Source organism: Schistocerca americana, chromosome 7 (genome assembly GCF_021461395.2).
Source record: "Schistocerca americana isolate TAMUIC-IGC-003095 chromosome 7, iqSchAmer2.1, whole genome shotgun sequence".
Lineage (NCBI taxonomy): Eukaryota > Metazoa > Arthropoda > Insecta > Orthoptera > Acrididae > Schistocerca > Schistocerca americana.
In genome coordinates, this window is record NC_060125.1 from 619,825,338 (window position 1) to 619,845,583 (window position 20,246).

At 39.9% G+C, this 20,246-nt stretch overlaps 1 protein-coding gene across 2 annotated transcripts in view; it reads right to left on the minus strand.

Annotated features, from left to right (window-relative positions):
* The window catches only part of LOC124621780 (A-kinase anchor protein 17A-like), a 125,324-nt gene that overhangs the window by 11,358 nt on the left and 93,720 nt on the right, over positions 1–20,246 (minus strand). For both annotated transcript variants that reach the window (XM_047147216.1, XM_047147217.1), the window contains exon 5: positions 2,451–2,682. In XM_047147216.1, coding sequence (XP_047003172.1) covers positions 2,451–2,682 — 232 coding nt within the window. The remainder of the gene's footprint in view (positions 1–2,450; positions 2,683–20,246) is intronic.

The following is a 20,246-nucleotide window of genomic DNA, read 5'->3' on the forward strand; positions in this document are numbered from 1 at the left end:
GTAGTCTCTCCCCGATGTTATTCAATCTGTATATTGAGCAAGCAGTGAAGGAAACAAAAGAAAACGTCGGAGTAGGTATTAAAATCTATGGAGAAGAAATAAAAAACTTGAGGTTCGCCGATGACATTGTAATTCTGTCAGAGACAGCAAAGGACTTGGAAGAGCAGTTGAACGGAATGGACAGTGTCTTGAAAGGAGGATATAAGATGAACATCAACAAAAGCAAAACGAGGATAATGGAATGTAGTCGAATTAAATCGGGTGATGCTGAGGGAATTAGATTAGGAAATGAGACACTTAAAGTAGTAAAGGAGTTTTGCTATTTGGGAAGCAAAATAACTGATGATGGTCGAAGTAGAGAGGATATAAAATGTAGACTGGCAATGGCAAGGAAAGTGTTTCTGAAGAAGAGAAACTTGTTAACGTTGAGTATAGATTTAAGTGTCAGGAAGTCATTTCTGAAAGTATTTGTATGGGGTGTAGCCTTGTATGGAAGTGAAACATGGGCAATAAATAGTTTGGAAAGGAAGAGAATAGAAGCTTTCGAAATGTGGTGCTACAGAAGAATGCTAAAGATTAGATGGGTAGATCACATAACTAATGAGGAGGTATTGAATAGGATTGGGGAGAGGAGAAGTTTGTGGCACAACTTGACTAGGAGAAGGGATCAATTGGTAGGACATGTTCTGAGGCATCAAGGGATCACCAATTTAGCACTGGTGGGCAGCATGGAGGGTAAAAATCGTAGAGGGAGACAAAGAGATGAATACACCAAGCACATTCAGAAGGATGTAGGTTGCAGTAGGTACTGGGAGGTGAAGAAGCTTGCACAGGATACAGTAGCATGGAGAGCTGCATCAAACCAGTCTCAGGACTGAAGACGACGACGACGACAACAACACATCAACTAAATTTCTGTGAGGTCAAATTGTGGGTCAGTACGAAGCGGGGAGATCCTTGTGAATAGCTGCTGAAATGTGTTGCACATGACTTATTGGTTGGGTATTAATGATGGCACTGTGGACCATGGAATATATATATGCTGACTGCATGGTTTCCTAGTGGCAGCAGCCTACAGGAGCACTTCTGGACAGCCACACAAATTAGAATCATCAGTGCCGAATCTAGAGTGACAACCAGGTGCATTAGGAATCATTTTCTGGAGGTTGAGCTAGTACTTTAAGCCACACTTGCTATCAATCTTCATAACATTGCAACCTGTCTTTGACACTGTAACAAAACAGTTAACTGGAGAGACAAATTGCACAAAATTGTTTTCATGTATGAGAGCAGATTCTGTAGATTCATCAGTGAAGCTAATTCACAAGCACAGCTTAAATCAGGGAAATGGTAAATGCTAGAGTATATCAAACCCAACACTAAGAATCATGGTGTTGGAAGCCGTAGCCTAGAGTGAGTATCACCTCTGGTATTCACCGAGATGGCACCAAAGACTCCAGGCTACATCCAGATTGCCATCCATCTAATTCTGTTGCCACTCTCACAATGTTGTGGCAATGTGCTTCTCTATCAGTATAATGTCTGTACATACACTTCTAACATTTCTTTAAGGTGTTCAGCAATTCCACTGGCCAGAATGACCATCTGATTTGTTCTCTATTGAGCTTATGAAGGATAAATATGGGACACTGTGCAAAGGCATCTGCATCAGTATGAATTATTGGTAATATATCTTGACCAAATGAAATAACAGGTAGAAGCTACAAGGAACACTATCATCTAACATGACATTCAGCACCTGTATTCATGATTCAGGACTGCAAGGAAGACATGTGAGATTATATGAGATACTGAAATTTTTAGCCAAAATTATCTACCTGTTAGTGTATAACTCTATGATTACAATCATATACACCATCTAACATGTGTAATACCTGAATGAACTTCAGGAGTAATAATTTAGCAGTATTATAGTGCAGATAGCTTTGCAGAAAAAAAAAAATAGTGTACTTAAATTCTGATGTTGCTTCATTAGTCATAAGTTTGCAATTCCTGCATGTATCTCTAGCTGATAGTAGATGCAAGGCCAAAACTATCAGTGCAGCATTAAAATGTTCATTACTAAGATTTTTTAAATATTCAATAATATAAAATTAATATTTTTTTAATATTCAGTCATATAAAGTAACAAAGCAAGGTGAATGTTAATGTTAATCATTTATTCTGTTATGCATGACTATTTATAACTATTTTGTATAAGTATAGCTCTTATATAGACTTGGGTAAATGTCATTCATTTCTAACAAATCTTCTATGAAGTTGCAATTTTCACAAACAGTTGTGTAGATCTTAGGCTCCTGTATTCTGTGTGTACATATATAGGTACAGAACTACATCAAATTCAACTGTTATCATAAAATCACAAGAACCAAATAAACATATGGTGAAATTTAACTGAAATTAAACAGAACCAAATAAACACAACTTACGTTTTTTCTTGTGACAGAGAGGAGAACCAGAGTTACTGCTCTGTGGTGACCTTTCTGGAGTCTGTTTACTACTAGAGGGGATACTGCAATGGGATTGATTTTGCTCATCACATGCTGGTGTTGTACATTCAGTCTCCTCTGCCTTCACGTGTAGTTTTTGTAGTCGCTTGTACTTCTTTATTAACCTTTCACGCAGTTCCCTTTCTATCTTTTCTGCTCTCTCTTCTTGGGTCTGATGGGAATAAGATTGAATTACTCAAGGAAGAGAACACTGAAATAATTTTTAATTTATTCGTCATCATTTTTAAACAGCACACATGTATGACTATGAAAACTTTCCCAGATGATGATACCACAAAGGGAAGTATTTGTACTGACTAAATGTTTTTACTACATTTGTATTTGCTGAAGATCACTCTCTATTCGTGATGTGATATCAGGTACAATTCTGCACTGTATAAGACAAAAGAAGATTATCACAAAATATCTGAGTGTTCACAAAAGAAGGTGAAGTTTAAGCTGAACCAATCTTGACATTTTCCATTTAGTGCATGTACAAAAGATACTGTTTGTCCTGAATGTAAAACACTGATGATGCGGGCATGTACAAAATTTTTGCTGTCTTCTTGACGTTCATTCACTAACTTGTTGTGTGTATAGTAACACGTTTTGATTCTAACTAGATGACTCTGGAAGGAAGGTTAATGTACTCTCAACATTGAGGTCATCAGAGAGAGTGCTGGCTCAACTGATGGCTGTGACCATGTCAAAGGACCATTTTGGAAAATGCCTAAAATGGTTTAGAGAACCCATAGAAAACCTAAATATGCAGGGATGAACAGAGGTTTGAACTCTGCTGCTCCTATGTGTAAGTTCAGCATCAGCTGCTTGCTACGTCATCTAACTTGACTAGATGCTACTACTTCCTACAGTGACAAAAGAATGGGATGCATGAGACAGTGCAATATTATTGTTTTACAATTTGGAAGTGCATTATATGGCACAGTGGCAAAGTCTACGGCACCCTCCATAATTCTATTTGCTGATCATACAATGAAGATTTTCACAAGATGTTGTCTTAGTTGTTGGTGAATCTTCCACGACAATGAAGTTTCGTAGACTATAACCATACAATCCAAAAGACCATTTTCTGAGTATTAATACTAAGGAAGACATTCACAGGATGAAAAATTGTGAATTGTGTGAATTGTGATTTATTAGTCTCATAACATACACTTAACAAATCATGTGATTATGGTACAGGAGACATGTCAAAAATTATTGTTGTTGTTGTTGTTGTCTTCAGTCCTGAAACTGGTTTGATGCAACTCTCCATGCTAATCTATCCTGTGCAAGCTTCTTCATCTCCCAGTACCTACTGCAACCTACATCCTTCTGAATCTGCTTAGTGTATTCATCTCTTGGTCTCCCTCTACAATTTTTACCCTCCACACTGCTCTCCAATGCTAAATTTGTGATCCCTTGATGCCTCAGGACATGTTCTACCAACTGGCCCCTTCTTCTTATCAAGTTGTGCCACAAACTCCTCTTCTCCCCAATTCTATTCAATACCTCCTCAATAGTTACGTGATCTACCCATCTAATCTTCAGCATTCTTCTGTAGCACCACTTTTCCAAAGCTTCTATTCTCTTCTTGTCCAAACTATTTATCATCCATGTTTCACTTCCATACATGGCTACACTCCATACGAATACTTTCAGAAATGACTTCCTGACAGTTAAATCTATACTCAACGTTAACAAATTCCTCTTCTTCAGAAACGCTTTCCTTGCCATTGCCAGTCTACATTTTATATCCTCTCTACTTCGACCATCATCAGTTATTTTGCTCCCCAAATAGCAAAACTCCTTTACTACTTTAAGTGTCTCATTTCCTAATCTAATTCCCTCAGCATCGCCCGACTTAATTCGGCTACATTTTGCTTTTGTTGATGTTCATCTTATATCCTCCTTTCAAGACACTGTCCATTCTGTTCAACTGCTCTTCCAGGTCCTTTGCTGTCTCTGACAGAATTACAATGTCATCGGCAAACCTCAAAGTTTTTATTTCTTCTCCGTGGATTTTAATACCTACTCCAAATTTTTCTTTAGTTTCCTTTACTGCTTGCTCAATATACAGATTGAATAACATTGGGGGGAGGCTACAACCCTGTCTCACTCCCTTCCCAACCACTGCTTCCCTTTCATACCCCTCCACTCTTATAACTGCTATCTGGTTTCTGTACAAATTGTAAATAGACTTTTGCTCCCTGTATTTTACCCCTGCTACCCTTAGAATTTGAAATAGAGTATTCCAGTCAACATTGCCAAAAGCTCTAAGTCTACAAATGCTAGAAATATATGTTTGCCTTTCCTTAATCTATTTTCTAAGATAAGTCGTAGGGTCAGTATTGCCTCACGTGTTCCAATATTTCTACGGAATCCAAACTGATCTTCCCCAAGGTCAGCTTCTACCAGTTTTTCCATTCATCTGTAAATAATTCGCATTAGTATTTTGCAGCTGTGAATTATTAAACTGACAGTTCGGTAATTTTCACAACTGTCACCACCTGCTTTCTTTGGGAATGGAATTATTATATTCTTCTTGAAGTCTGAGGGCATTTCGCCTGTCTCACACGTCTTGCTCACCAGATGGTAGAGTTTTGTCAGGACTGGCTCTCCCAAGGTCATCAGTAGTTCTAATGGAATGTTGTCTACTCCCGGGGCCTTCTTTCAACTCAGGTCTTACAGTGCTCTGTCAAACTCTTCACACAGTATCATATCTCCCATTTCATCTTCATCTACATCCTCTTCCATTCCATAATATTGTCCTTAAGTACATTGCCCTTGTATAGATCCTCTATATACTCCCTCCACCTTTCTCCAAAAATGGTTCAAATGGCTCTGAGCACTATGGGACTTAACTACTGAGGTCATCAGTCCCCTAGAACTTAGAACTACTTAAACCTAACTAACCTAAGGACATCACACACATCCATGCCCAAGGCAGGATTCGAACCTGCGACCGTAGCGGTCACGCGGTTCCAAACTGACACGCTTAGAACCGCACGGCCACACCGGCCGGCCACCTTTCTGCTTTCCCTTCTTTGCTTAGAACTGGGTTTCCATCTGAGCTCTTGATATTCATACAAGTGGTTCTCTTTTCTCCAAAGGTCTCTTTAATTTTCCTGTAGGCAGTATCTATCCTACCCCTAGTGAGATAAGCCTCTACATTGTTACATTTGTCCTCTAGCCATCCCTGCTTAGCCATTTTGCACTTCCTGTCGATCTCATTTTTGAGATGTTAGTATTCCTTTCTGCCTGAGTCATTTACTGCATTTTTATATTTTCTCCTTTCATCAATTAAATTCAATATTTCTTCTGTTACCCAAGGATTTCTACTAGCCCTCATCTTTTTACCTACCTGATCCTCTGCTGCCTTCACTACTTCATCCCTCAGAGCTACCCATTCTTCTTCTACCGTATTTCTTTCCCTCATTCCTGTCAATTGTTCCCTTATGCTGTCCCTGAAAATCTGTACAACCTCTAGTTTAGTCAGTTTATCCAGGTCCCATCTCCTTAAATTCCCACCTTTTTGCTGTTTTAATCTACAGTTCATAACCAATAGATTGTGGTCAGAGTCCATATCTGCCCCTGGAAATGTCTTACAATTTAAAACCTGGTTCCTAAATCTCTGTCTTACCATTATATAAACTATCTGAAACCTTTTAGTATCTCCAGGGTTCTTCCATGTATACAACCTTGTTTCATGTTTCTTGAACCTAGTGTTAGCTATGATTAATTTATGCTCTGTGCAAAATTCCACCAGACGGCTTCGTCTTTCATTTCTTACCCCCAATCCATATTGACCTACTATGTTTCCTTCTCTCCCTTTTCCTACTCTCGAATTCCAGTCACCCATGACTATTAAATTTTCATCTCCCTTCACTACCTGAATAATTTCTGTTATCTCATCATACATTTCATCAACTTCTTCATCATCTGCAGTGCTAGTTGGCATATAAACTTGTACTACTGTAGTGAGTGTGGGCTTCGTGTCTATCTTGGCCACAATAATGCGTTCACTATGCTGTTTGTAGTAGCTTACCCGCACTCCTATTTTTTAAATTTTCTAACCTACCTGCGTGATTAAAGGATCTGACATTCCACACTCCGATCCGTAGAACGCCAGTTTTCTTTCTCCTGATAACGATGTCCTCTTGAGTAGCCTCCACCCGGAGATCCGAATGGGGGACTATTTTACCTCCGGAATATTTTACCCAAGAGGACGCCATTATCATTTAACCATACAGTAAAGCTGCATGCCCTCGAGAAAAATTATGGCTGTAGTTTCCCCTTGCTTTCAGTCGTTCGCAATACCAGCACAGCAAGGCCGTTTTGGTTAGTGTTATAAGGCCAGATCAGTCAATCATCCAGACTGTTGCCCCTGCAACTACTGAAAAGGCTGCTGCCACTCTTCAGGAACCATCCGTTTGTCTGGCCTCTCAACAAATACACCTCCGTTGTGGTTGCACCTATGATATGGCTATCTATATCACTGAGGCACGCAAGCCTAATATTAATTTTTAAAACTATATATAGTCTATGTAGCAGTATTTATATTTTCTTATTTTCCATCATAGGTAAATATCTTTCTTGATAATGGACAATTTTTTTTCCCACAATATAATGCTAATTTGCGGTTGGATTCTGCTCAAATTATCAGTTCATCTTCCATGAACTCTTCTAATGAGTAATAACATTTGTGTATAAGAATTTCATGTAACTTCTTTTTTAGTATCCCTAGTTATATGTTTAGAATGTTTTTGCCTCTAAGTTTGTTGTAGACTTTCATGCTCATATATTGTGGGGTCTGAGCATATAATTTCAATCTATGGGCAGGAAGCATAAAATTATCTTTATTCCTTGTACTGTGCGGATGATCAAATTGGTTTTTAATGAACAATTCCAGTTTGTTGTGTAAAAATGTCATTAGCTTGTATATGTACAGGGAGGGGACAGTCAAAACTTTTAGTTTCTGTAATAATGGACGACATGATTCTCTTTGCTGTGCAGTGCACATATTTCTGATAATTTTCTTCTGGAGCTTCAGTACACGAGATATATTATTGGTGCTCCCCCTGAAAATAATGCCATATCTTATCACTGATTCAAAGTAACTTAGATATGCTACTTCGCGGGTGGACATGTTAGTAGCACTTGATAATATGTGCATGGCATATGCAAAGCTACCCAGTTTGCTGCACAGGTACTCAATATGTGTGTTCCAGTTTAATTTCGTATCGAGGTGTAGACCTAGAAATTTGGCAGAATGCACTTCTGTTAATTCTTCACTTTTATGATTTATACTAATTTCCTGGTCTTTTGACTGTTTAGTTCTGAATTGAATCAAGTTTGTTTTTGATATGTTAAGCTTCAGATCATTTAACTGGAACCATGACTCTAGCCTGTCTAATGTACCAGGGACTCTATCAGGAATTATCTCTATTTCTTCACTTTCTATCAAGACAGACATGTCATCAGCAAACAGAATGGATGGTGAATTTATGTTTAATGGTAAGTCGCTGACATACAATAGAAAGAGAATTGGACCGAGGATTGAACCTTGTGGGACACCCTGTGTTATTGTTTTCCAGTCTGAATGGTAGCTTACACCATTTGAAGAGATGATTGTTCTTTGTTTTCTATTAGATAAGTAAGAAGTAGGCCATTAAAGCACTGCACTCTTAATCCCATATTTTTCTAGTTTGTGGATTAGCAAGGAAGGATTTATGGAATCAAAAGCCTTTGTCAGGTCGCAGAAAATTCCGATTACTTTACTGCTTTTGTCTAGAGCTGTGCTAATTTTTTTATGAAATTACTTATGGCATCTGTTGTATTTTTCCCTTGCTGGAAGGCAAAGTGATTGCACAAAATAATCCCCTGTGATACAATAAAGTTTTGAATTTGGATAGTAGCTACTTTCTCGAAAATTTTTGACAGCACTGGAAGGAGGGAGATGATAACTCCCCATATCTTCTCTTCACCCTTTCTTAAAAAGTGGTTTCATGTCCACATATCTTAATGATTCTGGAAAACAACCTTCTTCAAATTATTTGTTGATTAATTCAGCTAGTGGAGGACTTAATATTTTGTACACTGATTTAATTACTTTCACAGGTATCCCATCCCAAAACAACAAATTTTTATTTTTTAGTGATAATATAATGTCTTCTATTTCTTTCATTGTAATATTTCTAAATTTCATGGAAGATATATTTTTTCGATCAAGCCCATATGGACATACATTTTTATTGTAATTTGTAACATTGCCGTTTGATTTTGTCACATTGATAAAGAATTCATTGAAGAGTTCTGATATTTGAGCAGGATTTACAATGGTGGTGCTCTCATGCTTTATTTTACAAATTTCATGGCTGCTGCCTTTAACGCCCAATTCTGATTTAACAACAGACCACACTGCTTTTGATTTATTCTTATGATTTGAGATTAGTTCGCTGAAGCAACTGGCACTCAGAACAGCACGTTAACTACTGAAGAAAATAGAAGAACATCACACAACACAATTCAGGCTAAGAATCAAGAGAAAAAAATTTTAACTAGCATACACTTTACACATATCAAAATACAGTGTATGAACCAAGAGATTTTTGAAGGCTGTACCAAAGATAAACATGATTCTGCAGTTTTTCCCTATGAATATTATGAAGGAGATATTATTGAGCAAAGGATCAGATTTTCATGTCAGACATGCGCAATATGTCAACAGCAGAATGATTTATTATCAGGCACACTGATGGATCAACATCAGGACCCAAGAGCAGCTACTTATCCTTGCTTTTTCAATCTCATACTCAGCTCTAGGTTCCTGCTGTTCCTTTAGCAGATTGAGACTAGGATCCAAGATTTAACTGAGGTAGTATTCTGAGTCACTTTTAATAAGATTTTCTATGAATTTACTTCCAAAGAATTCTGTAGAGATGGAGTCCTAAAGTGCGCGTCATTTATGTTGGCGGCCGAGTTTAGGTTCGTTCTGCGCATCTGACGTCACAAAATACAGTCAGCCAATGAACTATGAACGACGTTGCCAGATCTCGACTGCAGAGCAGAGCATGGACGAGTGTCTTCAGTTTTAGAAACGTTCAGTCATAAATAAAGTAATAGAACAAAAGCAATGTCTTGGTAGCAGACTTTGTTTTATAGAAAGTTTGGTAAAATCCATTCTTTATACCAATTGCTTCATATTCTATTAATTAATTAAACCAAACAAGCAATAAGACCCCTAATTCAGGCGATAGCAAGGAAAGGTGTTTTTATCAATTTCACGAACCACTTTTTCTCAATAAAGAACAGCGGTAATTGTTTATTTCCAACTGCACTTCGACGAATTGCGAGTAATTCATAGGCTTTAAGATAAAGCCAAACGTGCCCGGTGTAAATAAAACTTTTGTTACAGTCGTGAAAGACGGAATATTTCTCAATATTACATACGATACCTATGTGGTACTTAAATTAAATGAGATATTGTTATACAGTAAATTTTATATGAAATTTAGGTATCTTGTCCACATTTCATTCTCAACATTGTGGCAACTAAAATCGACCATATGGAAAGTATACTCTATGGACTTTTACCTCTGCAAACTCTTCAAAACTTCATGCAATGAATTACTATATTTAATGCTCCATAATAACTGCATTGAACATCGAAACAAAATTAAGTAATTTATGGGGGGAAGGTATCAGTCAAGAAGATGTGCAAAAATCTAATTTTTGGGCCAAATAGTTTTTGTGAAATCGAATGATAAGAGTGTCAAAGCAGTCGGAACACCATGTGTCAGCACAGGTGAGCAGTGCAGTGGCAAAATCGCGCATAGCATGGAATGCGGGGAACACGTCTCTGTAGCAGCGAAAGGGTTAATGCGGCCGTGGTGGCTTTACTTCATGAACTGCGCGCTCCCCCCTAAACGTAAGCTTGCGAACTATGCTATACTATGGCGCTGCTTCTATTGGCGCGTGCGTCGTGTGCAACTGGCAGCGCAGCAATCTCCCGCGTCTGGGCGGGCATGAGCAAGCCGCCAAGATAAAAGAATTGAACTATAGAAGATGAAAGTCTATGTCAGTATCCCCATCTGGTTGAAATCCATGAGTCCCATTTCGAAGCAAAGATCTACAATTCATGCATATGGTCCTATATCTGCATGCTAACAGTCATCATCATTCAGTACAGAGAAGTGGTTTCCTCAAGACTTTGGTTCATGTCTAGTCAGTTGCAGAAAATTTAGCAGCCGATATACAACAACTGGAAATAATATTCAATAGCAATGGTTACACCAAACAGCAAATGTGTAGCTCTCTCTGACTTGCACCAGTAGGTTGTGGGGGACACAACACAGGTGAAGGAGGAGAAGCCATGAGCTATTGCCTTCTTGCCGTACACTGGTGTTCTGTCAAACAGAATAGGTCATATCATGGAAAAACCTGAGGTGTGATGCATATTCTGTCAGCCCGTCAAGATTATATCACTACTGCACAGTGCAATTCCGTAGTATGGGAGTTAAGCAGCTCCCTCATCAAATGGTTCAAATGGCTCTGAGCACCATGGGACTTAACATCTGAGGTCATCAGTCCCCTAGACTCAGAACTACTTAAACCTAACTAACATGAGGACAGCACACATATCCATGCCTGAGGCAAGATTCGAACCTGCGACCGTAACAGCAGCGCGGTTCCGGATTGAAGCACCTAGAACCGCTCGGCCATAACGGCTGGTGATTCCTCATCAATGTTGTTTATTGACCATAAGCCAAAGTGTCAGAACCTTGAAAGAACACTGCACTGAACACTAATTGCACACAAGGTTAGGACAACTGGGTAAGGCAGTGGCTCTGGCACACTATTTGGAAATGGGACACATCACAAATTTCAACCAAACAAAGGTACTGACATAGGCCTACAACTTCTGGGATTCCATAATAACAAAATCCATTGAAGTTAAAAAAAAAAAAAAAAAATCTTATTAAGTGTGACTCAGTGTGCCACCTCGGTAAAACCTAGGAGATTGTGCTAGACATACTAAAGAAACAGGACAAACCTAGACCAGAGTATGTGAATGGAAAAGGGACAAATGAGATAGAGTAATGCTGGGGATCCCAGAGGTAACAACTGTACACCAAATGCATCATTTGGATGAGGCAGAGTACCCAAGTGACTTACCCATTCACAGCATCTGCAGGTATAAATAATAGCTGCTCCATTGTACAGACATCCATGTATCAGGGTGTCTGAAGATGGAAAAGTTGTTCAGTTGTTGAAATATTGTGCATCTTTAATATGACACTCTGACCATTGGCCTGTGAAGTTTTCCTTCAAAGATGTACATATTACATGAAACATAAATATACAATTCAAAAACAGAAGGCTACTGGGTAAACAAAACATCTACGCTATTGTATACTCGAACTATAGTAAGTCTACAAAACATAAAAAAAGTTAAAAACCTCCTTAAGTTTGTGAACAAAAAGTTCATTTGACAGTATATGAAAGAAAAATTTAAGAGAGCTAAAAGATAATAAGGAAGAAGAGGGAATAGAAACCAGAAGGGAATGTGTGCTATTGTACTTTATTTCTACACTAGTGAATGCTGAATAAGAGAGAGCTGCTATGTTTGGATAACAGTGAGGGCACCACAGTGAATGAAATTGTTTGTGTGTTGCATGACTGAGATGTCATCAGAACCTTATAGTGGCCTTTGTCTCTTACAATTAAGTGTACAATGGGCAAGATAGTACACACCTGACACATTATTACAAAGTAATGTAGGGCATACCACAGTGTCAAGGGTATAAGGAAAGGTTGGATGGCATCAGACACACAAACTTTATCAACATTATAAAGTTTTATGATGGTTGTATTGGAACATTATTCATGCTAAACAATAGTATGATATGTTACTTAATAGAATTATAAATCTCAATGCCATAAGAATGCGCATTAATTGATTTTTTAAATAATTTTTCCACTGTATGCATTTTGATTTTTTTAAATTTTTGGTGAGAAGCATCAGACATGAATTTGTAATAAGTAAAAAAGTCACTTTTGTTAAAAAAAAGCTTTTAATTGGTCTGTAAATAGTTATAAACATGAATATCAAGTAAGTACAAGTTATACTATTGACTAAGTTTCCACATTAGAAGAAAGTTAACTCAAATAAGCTGTAAGAATGTCATTACCTATGACCATCAGTGAGCAAGGGTGGCGATATCTGTGAGTTGACCAAAACATTCAAAGCTGTGTCTGTGCTTCTTGTGTTGTGATTGTCAATAACCTGTGTTTCTATATCACCGTTCCTATCTCATTGCTGGTATACCCCTAAGAACTCCATCAAACTGATGACTGCAGGTACAACCACAACACACAATATGCAAATTTTCATCATTAAATGGCCTACAATGCACTAACAATGCAACCATATTTTGTTGGATTGTCAGCATCACCAGAATCATGTACTGCCACAGATGGATTAACCTTGTGTAAAGTGCACTGACAGTGTAATTACTGTGCTCAAAACCACCCAGTGATAAAATGTGGGTGTACCACGATGGTAAATGACACAACAACAGCCAAATCAACAACCACCATGCCGTGCCAATGGCTGACACAGACAACCTATTTCTAGACTTTGAACAAGGTTACCCAGCGTATTCACATTCTCCAATGCAGTAAATCAACATGTCGCAACTGTGTCTAATAATGAATAATTTTGCAAAACTACCACACTGACCATGAAACACGGGCGTGCCACATCGTTAAACGATACAGCGACTGTCGAATCAACAACCAGCACATCATGACAATAGCCGACACAGACAACCTACTGCTAGACTTTGAACAAGATTAGCCAGTGAATTCACACCCCAGTGCAGTGAATCAACATGTGGCAACTGTGTCTAACAGTGAACAATTTTGCAAAACTACCATGCTGACCGAAATGTGTGTTTTTCTCAAAAATTCACACGTTCCGCATCAGTTACTTACTATCCACATCAGTATATACCGATTCATCAAGTGGAACTCACCACTAACTGTGATCCGTTACACAAATTGTCTGCATCTCCTGCACCATATAATGTGTGTGAACTCCCACCAGCCTCACGCTTGCCAACACAAACTGTTGGGTGCGACAATACATCATATTCCGCATTTGTTAGCTCAACCTCCCATGTTTTCAACACTGAAGATGCCGAATGAGACCACACAGCCCTTCATACATTTGTAACCACACAAACTTGTGACTCAACTGAGACTACCACCACTCAGAACAGAACAACCTGCGCTATGGTTTGCCACTGCTGAGTGTGTGTTCAGTGTGCTAAATATCATCGACAATGACAACAAATATGTCACGCTTATCAGTAATCTTGTGTAACATGTCGACTGACTTCATCTTGTTACTACTGGCCACCCAGTACAGTCTTGACCTCAACTGTGCCAAATACTTCCTCATAGACATTGGTTCAGATGTCAGCTCCATACTATGGAATGGCATGTCAATAGCCAACAGCATGCAGGCACTCCAACTGCATGCAGCCAACAACTTCACAATCAGAGCGTATGGAACCACAACAAGCAACATACACATCTCAAATCAACACCAACTCACATGGACATTCTACATCAACAATGTCACTGAACATGTGTTGAGCATCAGTTTTCTTCACCATTTCCTATTTTTGCCTTACATCACACTCATTTTGGTAATGGAAATGCCATGTGGCTAGGGCCTCCCATCGGGTAGACCATTCGCTTGGGGCAAGTCTTTTTGAGTTGACGCCACTTTGGCAACTTGCGTGTCGATGGGGATGAAATAATGATGATAAGGACAACACAACTCCCAGTTCCAGAGTGTAGAAAATCTCCGACCCAGCCAGGAATCGAACCCGGACCATTAGGTATGACATTCCGTTGCGCTGACCACTCTGCTACCAGGGTGGACAATCACTTTGGTCATACAACACAGTACTGGAGAATGCATCCCAGGGCTTTTTTCCCTGACTGCAAATCCACTCTTCAATCCAGTGCACTGCTCTACCTAGCAACTTAGCGACAGCTCTATGCACGTCAACACACTCCGCAAGTGTCACACAGCACAGGAACTTCTTACAGCTCATCAGCATTATGACAACTGCTGCGCCAATAACAACACACTCTGTGGGGAAAACGCTTCCTTACTGAAACATATGACACTTTAACCATCCTCGCATTCACAAGCAAACAGCTGTGGCGCACTTCGTTAAAGTGTGGTGTCCACCCTTGATCATCGTGCACACACACCTGTGCACATGCACATGGCCATGCCATCCAATTGCATCTCACTGCATAGCACGTAGGTTAGTACCACACTATCTGCTTTGTCTCACACACTGCCTCTACTTCATTCTCCAGAACCCACTTAATCAAGGCTAGTGCATGCACAATCCACAATGGTACTTCTTACCAACCAACAGTTCATCCATATGGCATAAAGCATGCTGTCTAACACTGGCTAACTTTTGTGGTGTTAAAGAAGCTGTGGAGTTGATAGTTCGTATCGACCACGAAACTTAATATCTGTGAACTCTAAGTGCTCTGTCAAGCCTCCATCTTAACTTTACTTTAGTCAGTTCTTTGTTATACTTCATTCTGTATGGACACAGTGTCAAGTGTAAATATATATGAGCTATGACACATATGGGAATTTAGTTTTCTATATCCCGATTACCGATCCCTTTCCCATAAAGCTGTTGATAAGATGCTGCAAGATAGCATTGATCGTCCCTCTTATAGCCCACGGGTGTTGGTTTTGTGAAATTAGTACCACAGAAAGATGGCATTTTTCGCCTCTGCAGCAATTACAGAGCCCTCAATACCTGTACAGTGCATGGCAGTTAGCCAGTACCAAATATACAAGACTTTACTCATGCACGGACATGTGCATCCACCTTTAGTGTACTTGACTGTAAAAAAAAAAAGCCTATTTACAAATCCCTATGCACACCACCGATATCATGAAAATGCCAATTATCACACTCTTCGGCCTGTACAAATACATTTTCATGCCTTACAGATTGAAAAACACTGCACAAACTTGGCAAACTATTTACTGGCAAGATCGCCTTCCCCGTTGATCATTGCTATGCAGACCTTGAAAAGACTCTTTATTTTTTTCCACCACACCTGAAGAACATGAGGTACACATTGAACAGGTTCTCAGAACCTTAAAAGACCATGGTTTGTTGATCTATCGTGACAAGTCTCAACTACTTCACACCAGAGTCACTTTCCTTGGACACTTAGTTGGTGCCACAGGCATCAAACCAACACAAGCCCCATACGACAGCTCCCACTACCATTAACTTGCTGCAAACTCTGACATTTTCTTGAAATTTTAAATGTCTACTGACACCACGTGCCGCGAGCAGCTACATTACAAGCGCCACTCACGGAAGCATTATCAGGTCACAACAAAAATGGAAAAAAGAAGGTCAATGGACCAGAGATGGGTTAAACACTTTTGATCGCACAAAAGAATGTACACTAATGCAATCACACTAACATGGATGGTCAATTGACTGTTATCACTGCTGCACTTACACTGCACAGACAACATCATCATTGTTGATTAGCTATCAGGGCTTAATACCATTTCCCTCCACTTCAACTACAAACAGCTAGCTGCTTCCCAACTAACTGACACGAGCATTGCTGAACTACTAGCAGCAACAACGCCAGCCTCAAAACTGAAAGACACGTGATGCCAGGCAGTGGAACACTGATCCTGTGGGATCTCTCTCTCAAGAAAATTCAGCTGCTTGTGGCACTAACAAACACAATATAAAACCTTTAATCAACTGCACAATCTTTCACATTCCAGCATTCGTCCTACAGTCCGTCTAATCACTGATTGTTTTTTGTGGTCCAACATTAAGAGAAACTGCCACATCTGGGCACAGTCAAGAAAACACACCCAACTGCATCTTGGCCAATCTGAGATACCCACAGCTCGTTTCTGCCACCTCCACATTGATCTCGTGGGTCCCCCTCCCGAGTGGGAAGGTTATAAGTTCCTTCTCTCCATTACATACAGGGCTTCATGGTGAGTTGAAGCAACACCCATTAAAGACATTATACCTGAAATGACAGCTCACACTTTTGTTGGCACTTGGATATCATACTTCAGCACAGCAAAAACCAACACCAATGATTGCCAATTTGAATCGGCACACTTCATGACCCTTTGCAGTCTTTGTCGTATTAAACGTACCCACACCGACACCTACCTCCTGAAGACACCGACACCTACCTCCTGAAGAGCAATGGCCTCATCGAGAGGTGGCACAGGACCCTTAAGGTTGCTATCATGTGTCACAGCAGATCTTGGATGGAGCCTCTGCCCTGAGTCCTTCTTGGAGTGCCTACAAAGACAACCTGCAAGTATAGTTGGCCAAAATCTTACATGGTGAATTTCCGGTCCTTCCAGCAGACTTTGTACTACCAGCACAAAACAACAAATATCCAACCCCACTAGCACTCATGCTACATGTTAAAGAGCACATCTGATACTCCCATGTACTGCCACCCAACCTTCACATTGCACCGCAAGTATTTGTACACAAAGCCCTTTCAGACTGCAAATATATTATATTGCGTGATGATACAGTGTGGCCTGCACTCCAACCACCTTATTCAGACCCATAAAAAATAATCAACTTTTGACATTGACATTAATGATAAAGACATTACTGTCACTGTCAATCAGCTGAAACCGGTGTGGGTACTTTAAGAGGACAACACCCCAGACGATTCCAATAGCACCCGGTACCACCTACATCTAACTACCACACAGACAGCCACATCCAAAGCAACACAATGTCCTGCCATCCAGTAAGTGCCCTTATCAATGACCCATCTTCGAACGACGCTGCACATATCCAACAAGTGGAACACACTTATTCTCTTCCAGATGTCATTGATTTTGCTGCCATATCTTGTGAAGTGTTGATGGATATCTAGATACAGGCACAACTGATGATGCCCTCAACATCTGCAACCAACCATCTGTCTGCCATAAGCACCGCACATGACTCCACAACAACTATCACCAAGAAATGGTCTGACTTGTGCCTTGCACCTGCACTGGTCACAGAATGGTCAGTCACGCATACCTGCACCACCAAACCCCATACTGCAGCCACCTCCACATGAACTGTGTTCATGTCATTGCCCCCACCCCCCACCCCACCCAGCACTAAATGTCCTCCCTTTGGTGCTCCACATTACGAGCATGGGGATGGGGGTGGGGGAGACTGTGGGGATATCAACACTTGCAACTGCAGCTAGCGAGTGAGGACTGCAATATCTGTGATGTGATCAAAGACTGCAGTGTGTTCTAAGCTTTGTCTGTGAATCGAGGTGCTTCCCGTATTGTGCTCATCAATAATTTTTTTTTTTTTTATCATTGTTCCCACTTGGTTACTGGTATATTCCTATCACTTTGTAGTAAATTCCAGCAAAAAGTTAAAACAAAGTCATTGTGTTAAAATTTTGAATAAAATGGGCTTAAACTGAATATTAATCTTACCTTTAGTAAAATATCTATTACACATGAAATAAAGACTGTTCAGTCCCAAATGGGCAAACTTTTCATGTGCCCAACCTTCACAAACATGTCATTTAACCCAACCTTTTCTGCAGGATTCATTGCAAATCATGCACCTTGTCAGTTGTTCCTCTTCCTGCCTTTCTTCAAGAAATTTTATTTTTCTTTTAATTTTTTCTTTTTAGAGTTTTTCTGTCAGTTTTGTCTCTGGATTGTACTTTAGTTTTCTATGGTTAAATTCCTCTTTCTCCTTTTCTAAATGATCTTCTCATCTTAGTTTTAATTCACAAAAACCTTTTCTCCTTCTTTTCTGGTTTTTCCTGCTCAAGCTGGACTTTCAGTGGCATTGAAGAGAGTATTGCAATTGGTCCTCTACGATTTTATCTGGCTATAAATTCTGTGCTGGTACAGCTATGAAGAGGTGAAGTTGTCACTACAATCTGTTTTGCTGCAGCTGCCCCTTACAAGTCAGTCACAGAGCAGTTTGTTTCTTCAACACTGGAGTATCTACACTTACTCTCTGACCAGAAACAGCAATTGCATGCAGACTTGCATCCCAAGGGTGGCCTAGCCTCAGGTGACATCTGCTTCCTGCACATGTGTCTGCACGCCAGCTACAAACACAAAAGTTTGGGGGTAGCAAGCTAGCATAATAATAACAACAACACAGTTTGTTATCGCATTGAGCTTGAGACGCTGCCACTGCAGGTACTATTCTCGCCGTCTGGCAGTGTTCCAGTCAGCAACAGGAGGTGCAGCCAGTGCAGGAGTATTTCCCTCCACAAGTCACATGAAGAAAAATAGTTTGCACTGTATACCTCAGCCTTAGAAATACTTAGGCCAGCACAAAGACTCTGAGGGGCCAGTCATTGTCAGGAGTTATGTCGGGCAATAGTGCCAACTGCTCTGCAGTTCCTCATTCAAAATGACTCCTGCCCAGAGTCAACTGCTGCCGATCTGACAAACTCTTCTCTCAGCAGATAATGACCCACAGTCCTAGGCCTTGCACTACACCTCACTGCTAGGGCTCCATCACACACCTCAATGCAATAACCAGCATGGTGATCTCCTCTAGTAATTCCCTAGGTAGTTACACACTAAGTCGCCTGTAGCTACATAGATGGTACACTTGCTTGATTTCTTCCTGTAGCTGTATCCTGAATAAATATGTTACTATTTCCAGTCTACTTTATTGTTGTTTTACCTGTATGTACCAAACCTTGGTACACAACAAGTACCACCTCCTAATACTTCTACCATTTGTTTATTTGCTCCTGGTTTTGAAGACACATCCCATGGTAATGAAGTAGAGGGACCAGGGTACATTACCATAGGTGGCTGATGAAGGGTCAGCCCATCTCGATAATATGTAGGCCTAGCCATACTTGTCCAAATCACTGGAAACACTTTTGTCTAGTGGAATAACTTTTCTCCACTTGAAGCTTAACTGTGCCAATTCCATTCAACATATTTTGAAACAGGCGATATCTGCAAATCCAGTTATTTAACTTAGGGAAAATTTCATGTTTGGATACTTTCACATCCACAATGAGCACTCTTTATGATATGCATTTCTGAAGTGCTTCATAACTGTCTCATCAAAAGTGGCTGCAACTTGTATCAAGATGAAAGGTGGGGGAGGGGAGCATACTTAGTATGATTGTGTGATTGCTTCTGGCATAAGTTATCACTCCAGGATCTTTGTTCTTTCATGAGAGACCATCCAGATTAATTAGGGAAGTATCTTTCTCAGTTGGGTTCCCCATCATTTCACCCACTTCAGAAAACCTTCAGCAGTTATCCAACCATGTAAATGAGGATCAAACTCTTTCCTATTGGTGCATCCTTTTTCATATTATCATTTCTTAGTCTGGTGTAGGTAAACACAAAAAGTGGTGTTATAAACAAGTACTCAGAAGCGCTGACAGAGATCAAAAGGATGATGCTTCAATGTCTCTTGGTCAAAGTTAGCTTCTCTACTCACTTTCTCTCTTTCACAGTCATGGATTTAACTTATGCAAAAATCTTTGCAGGACTCAGTCTGAACTTATCCACCAACTCACCTAGTTTGTCAAAGAAGCTGTTAACTTGTTCCTTCCCAAAACCTGCTGCTCACTGCAAACTTGTGGATTCAGCTG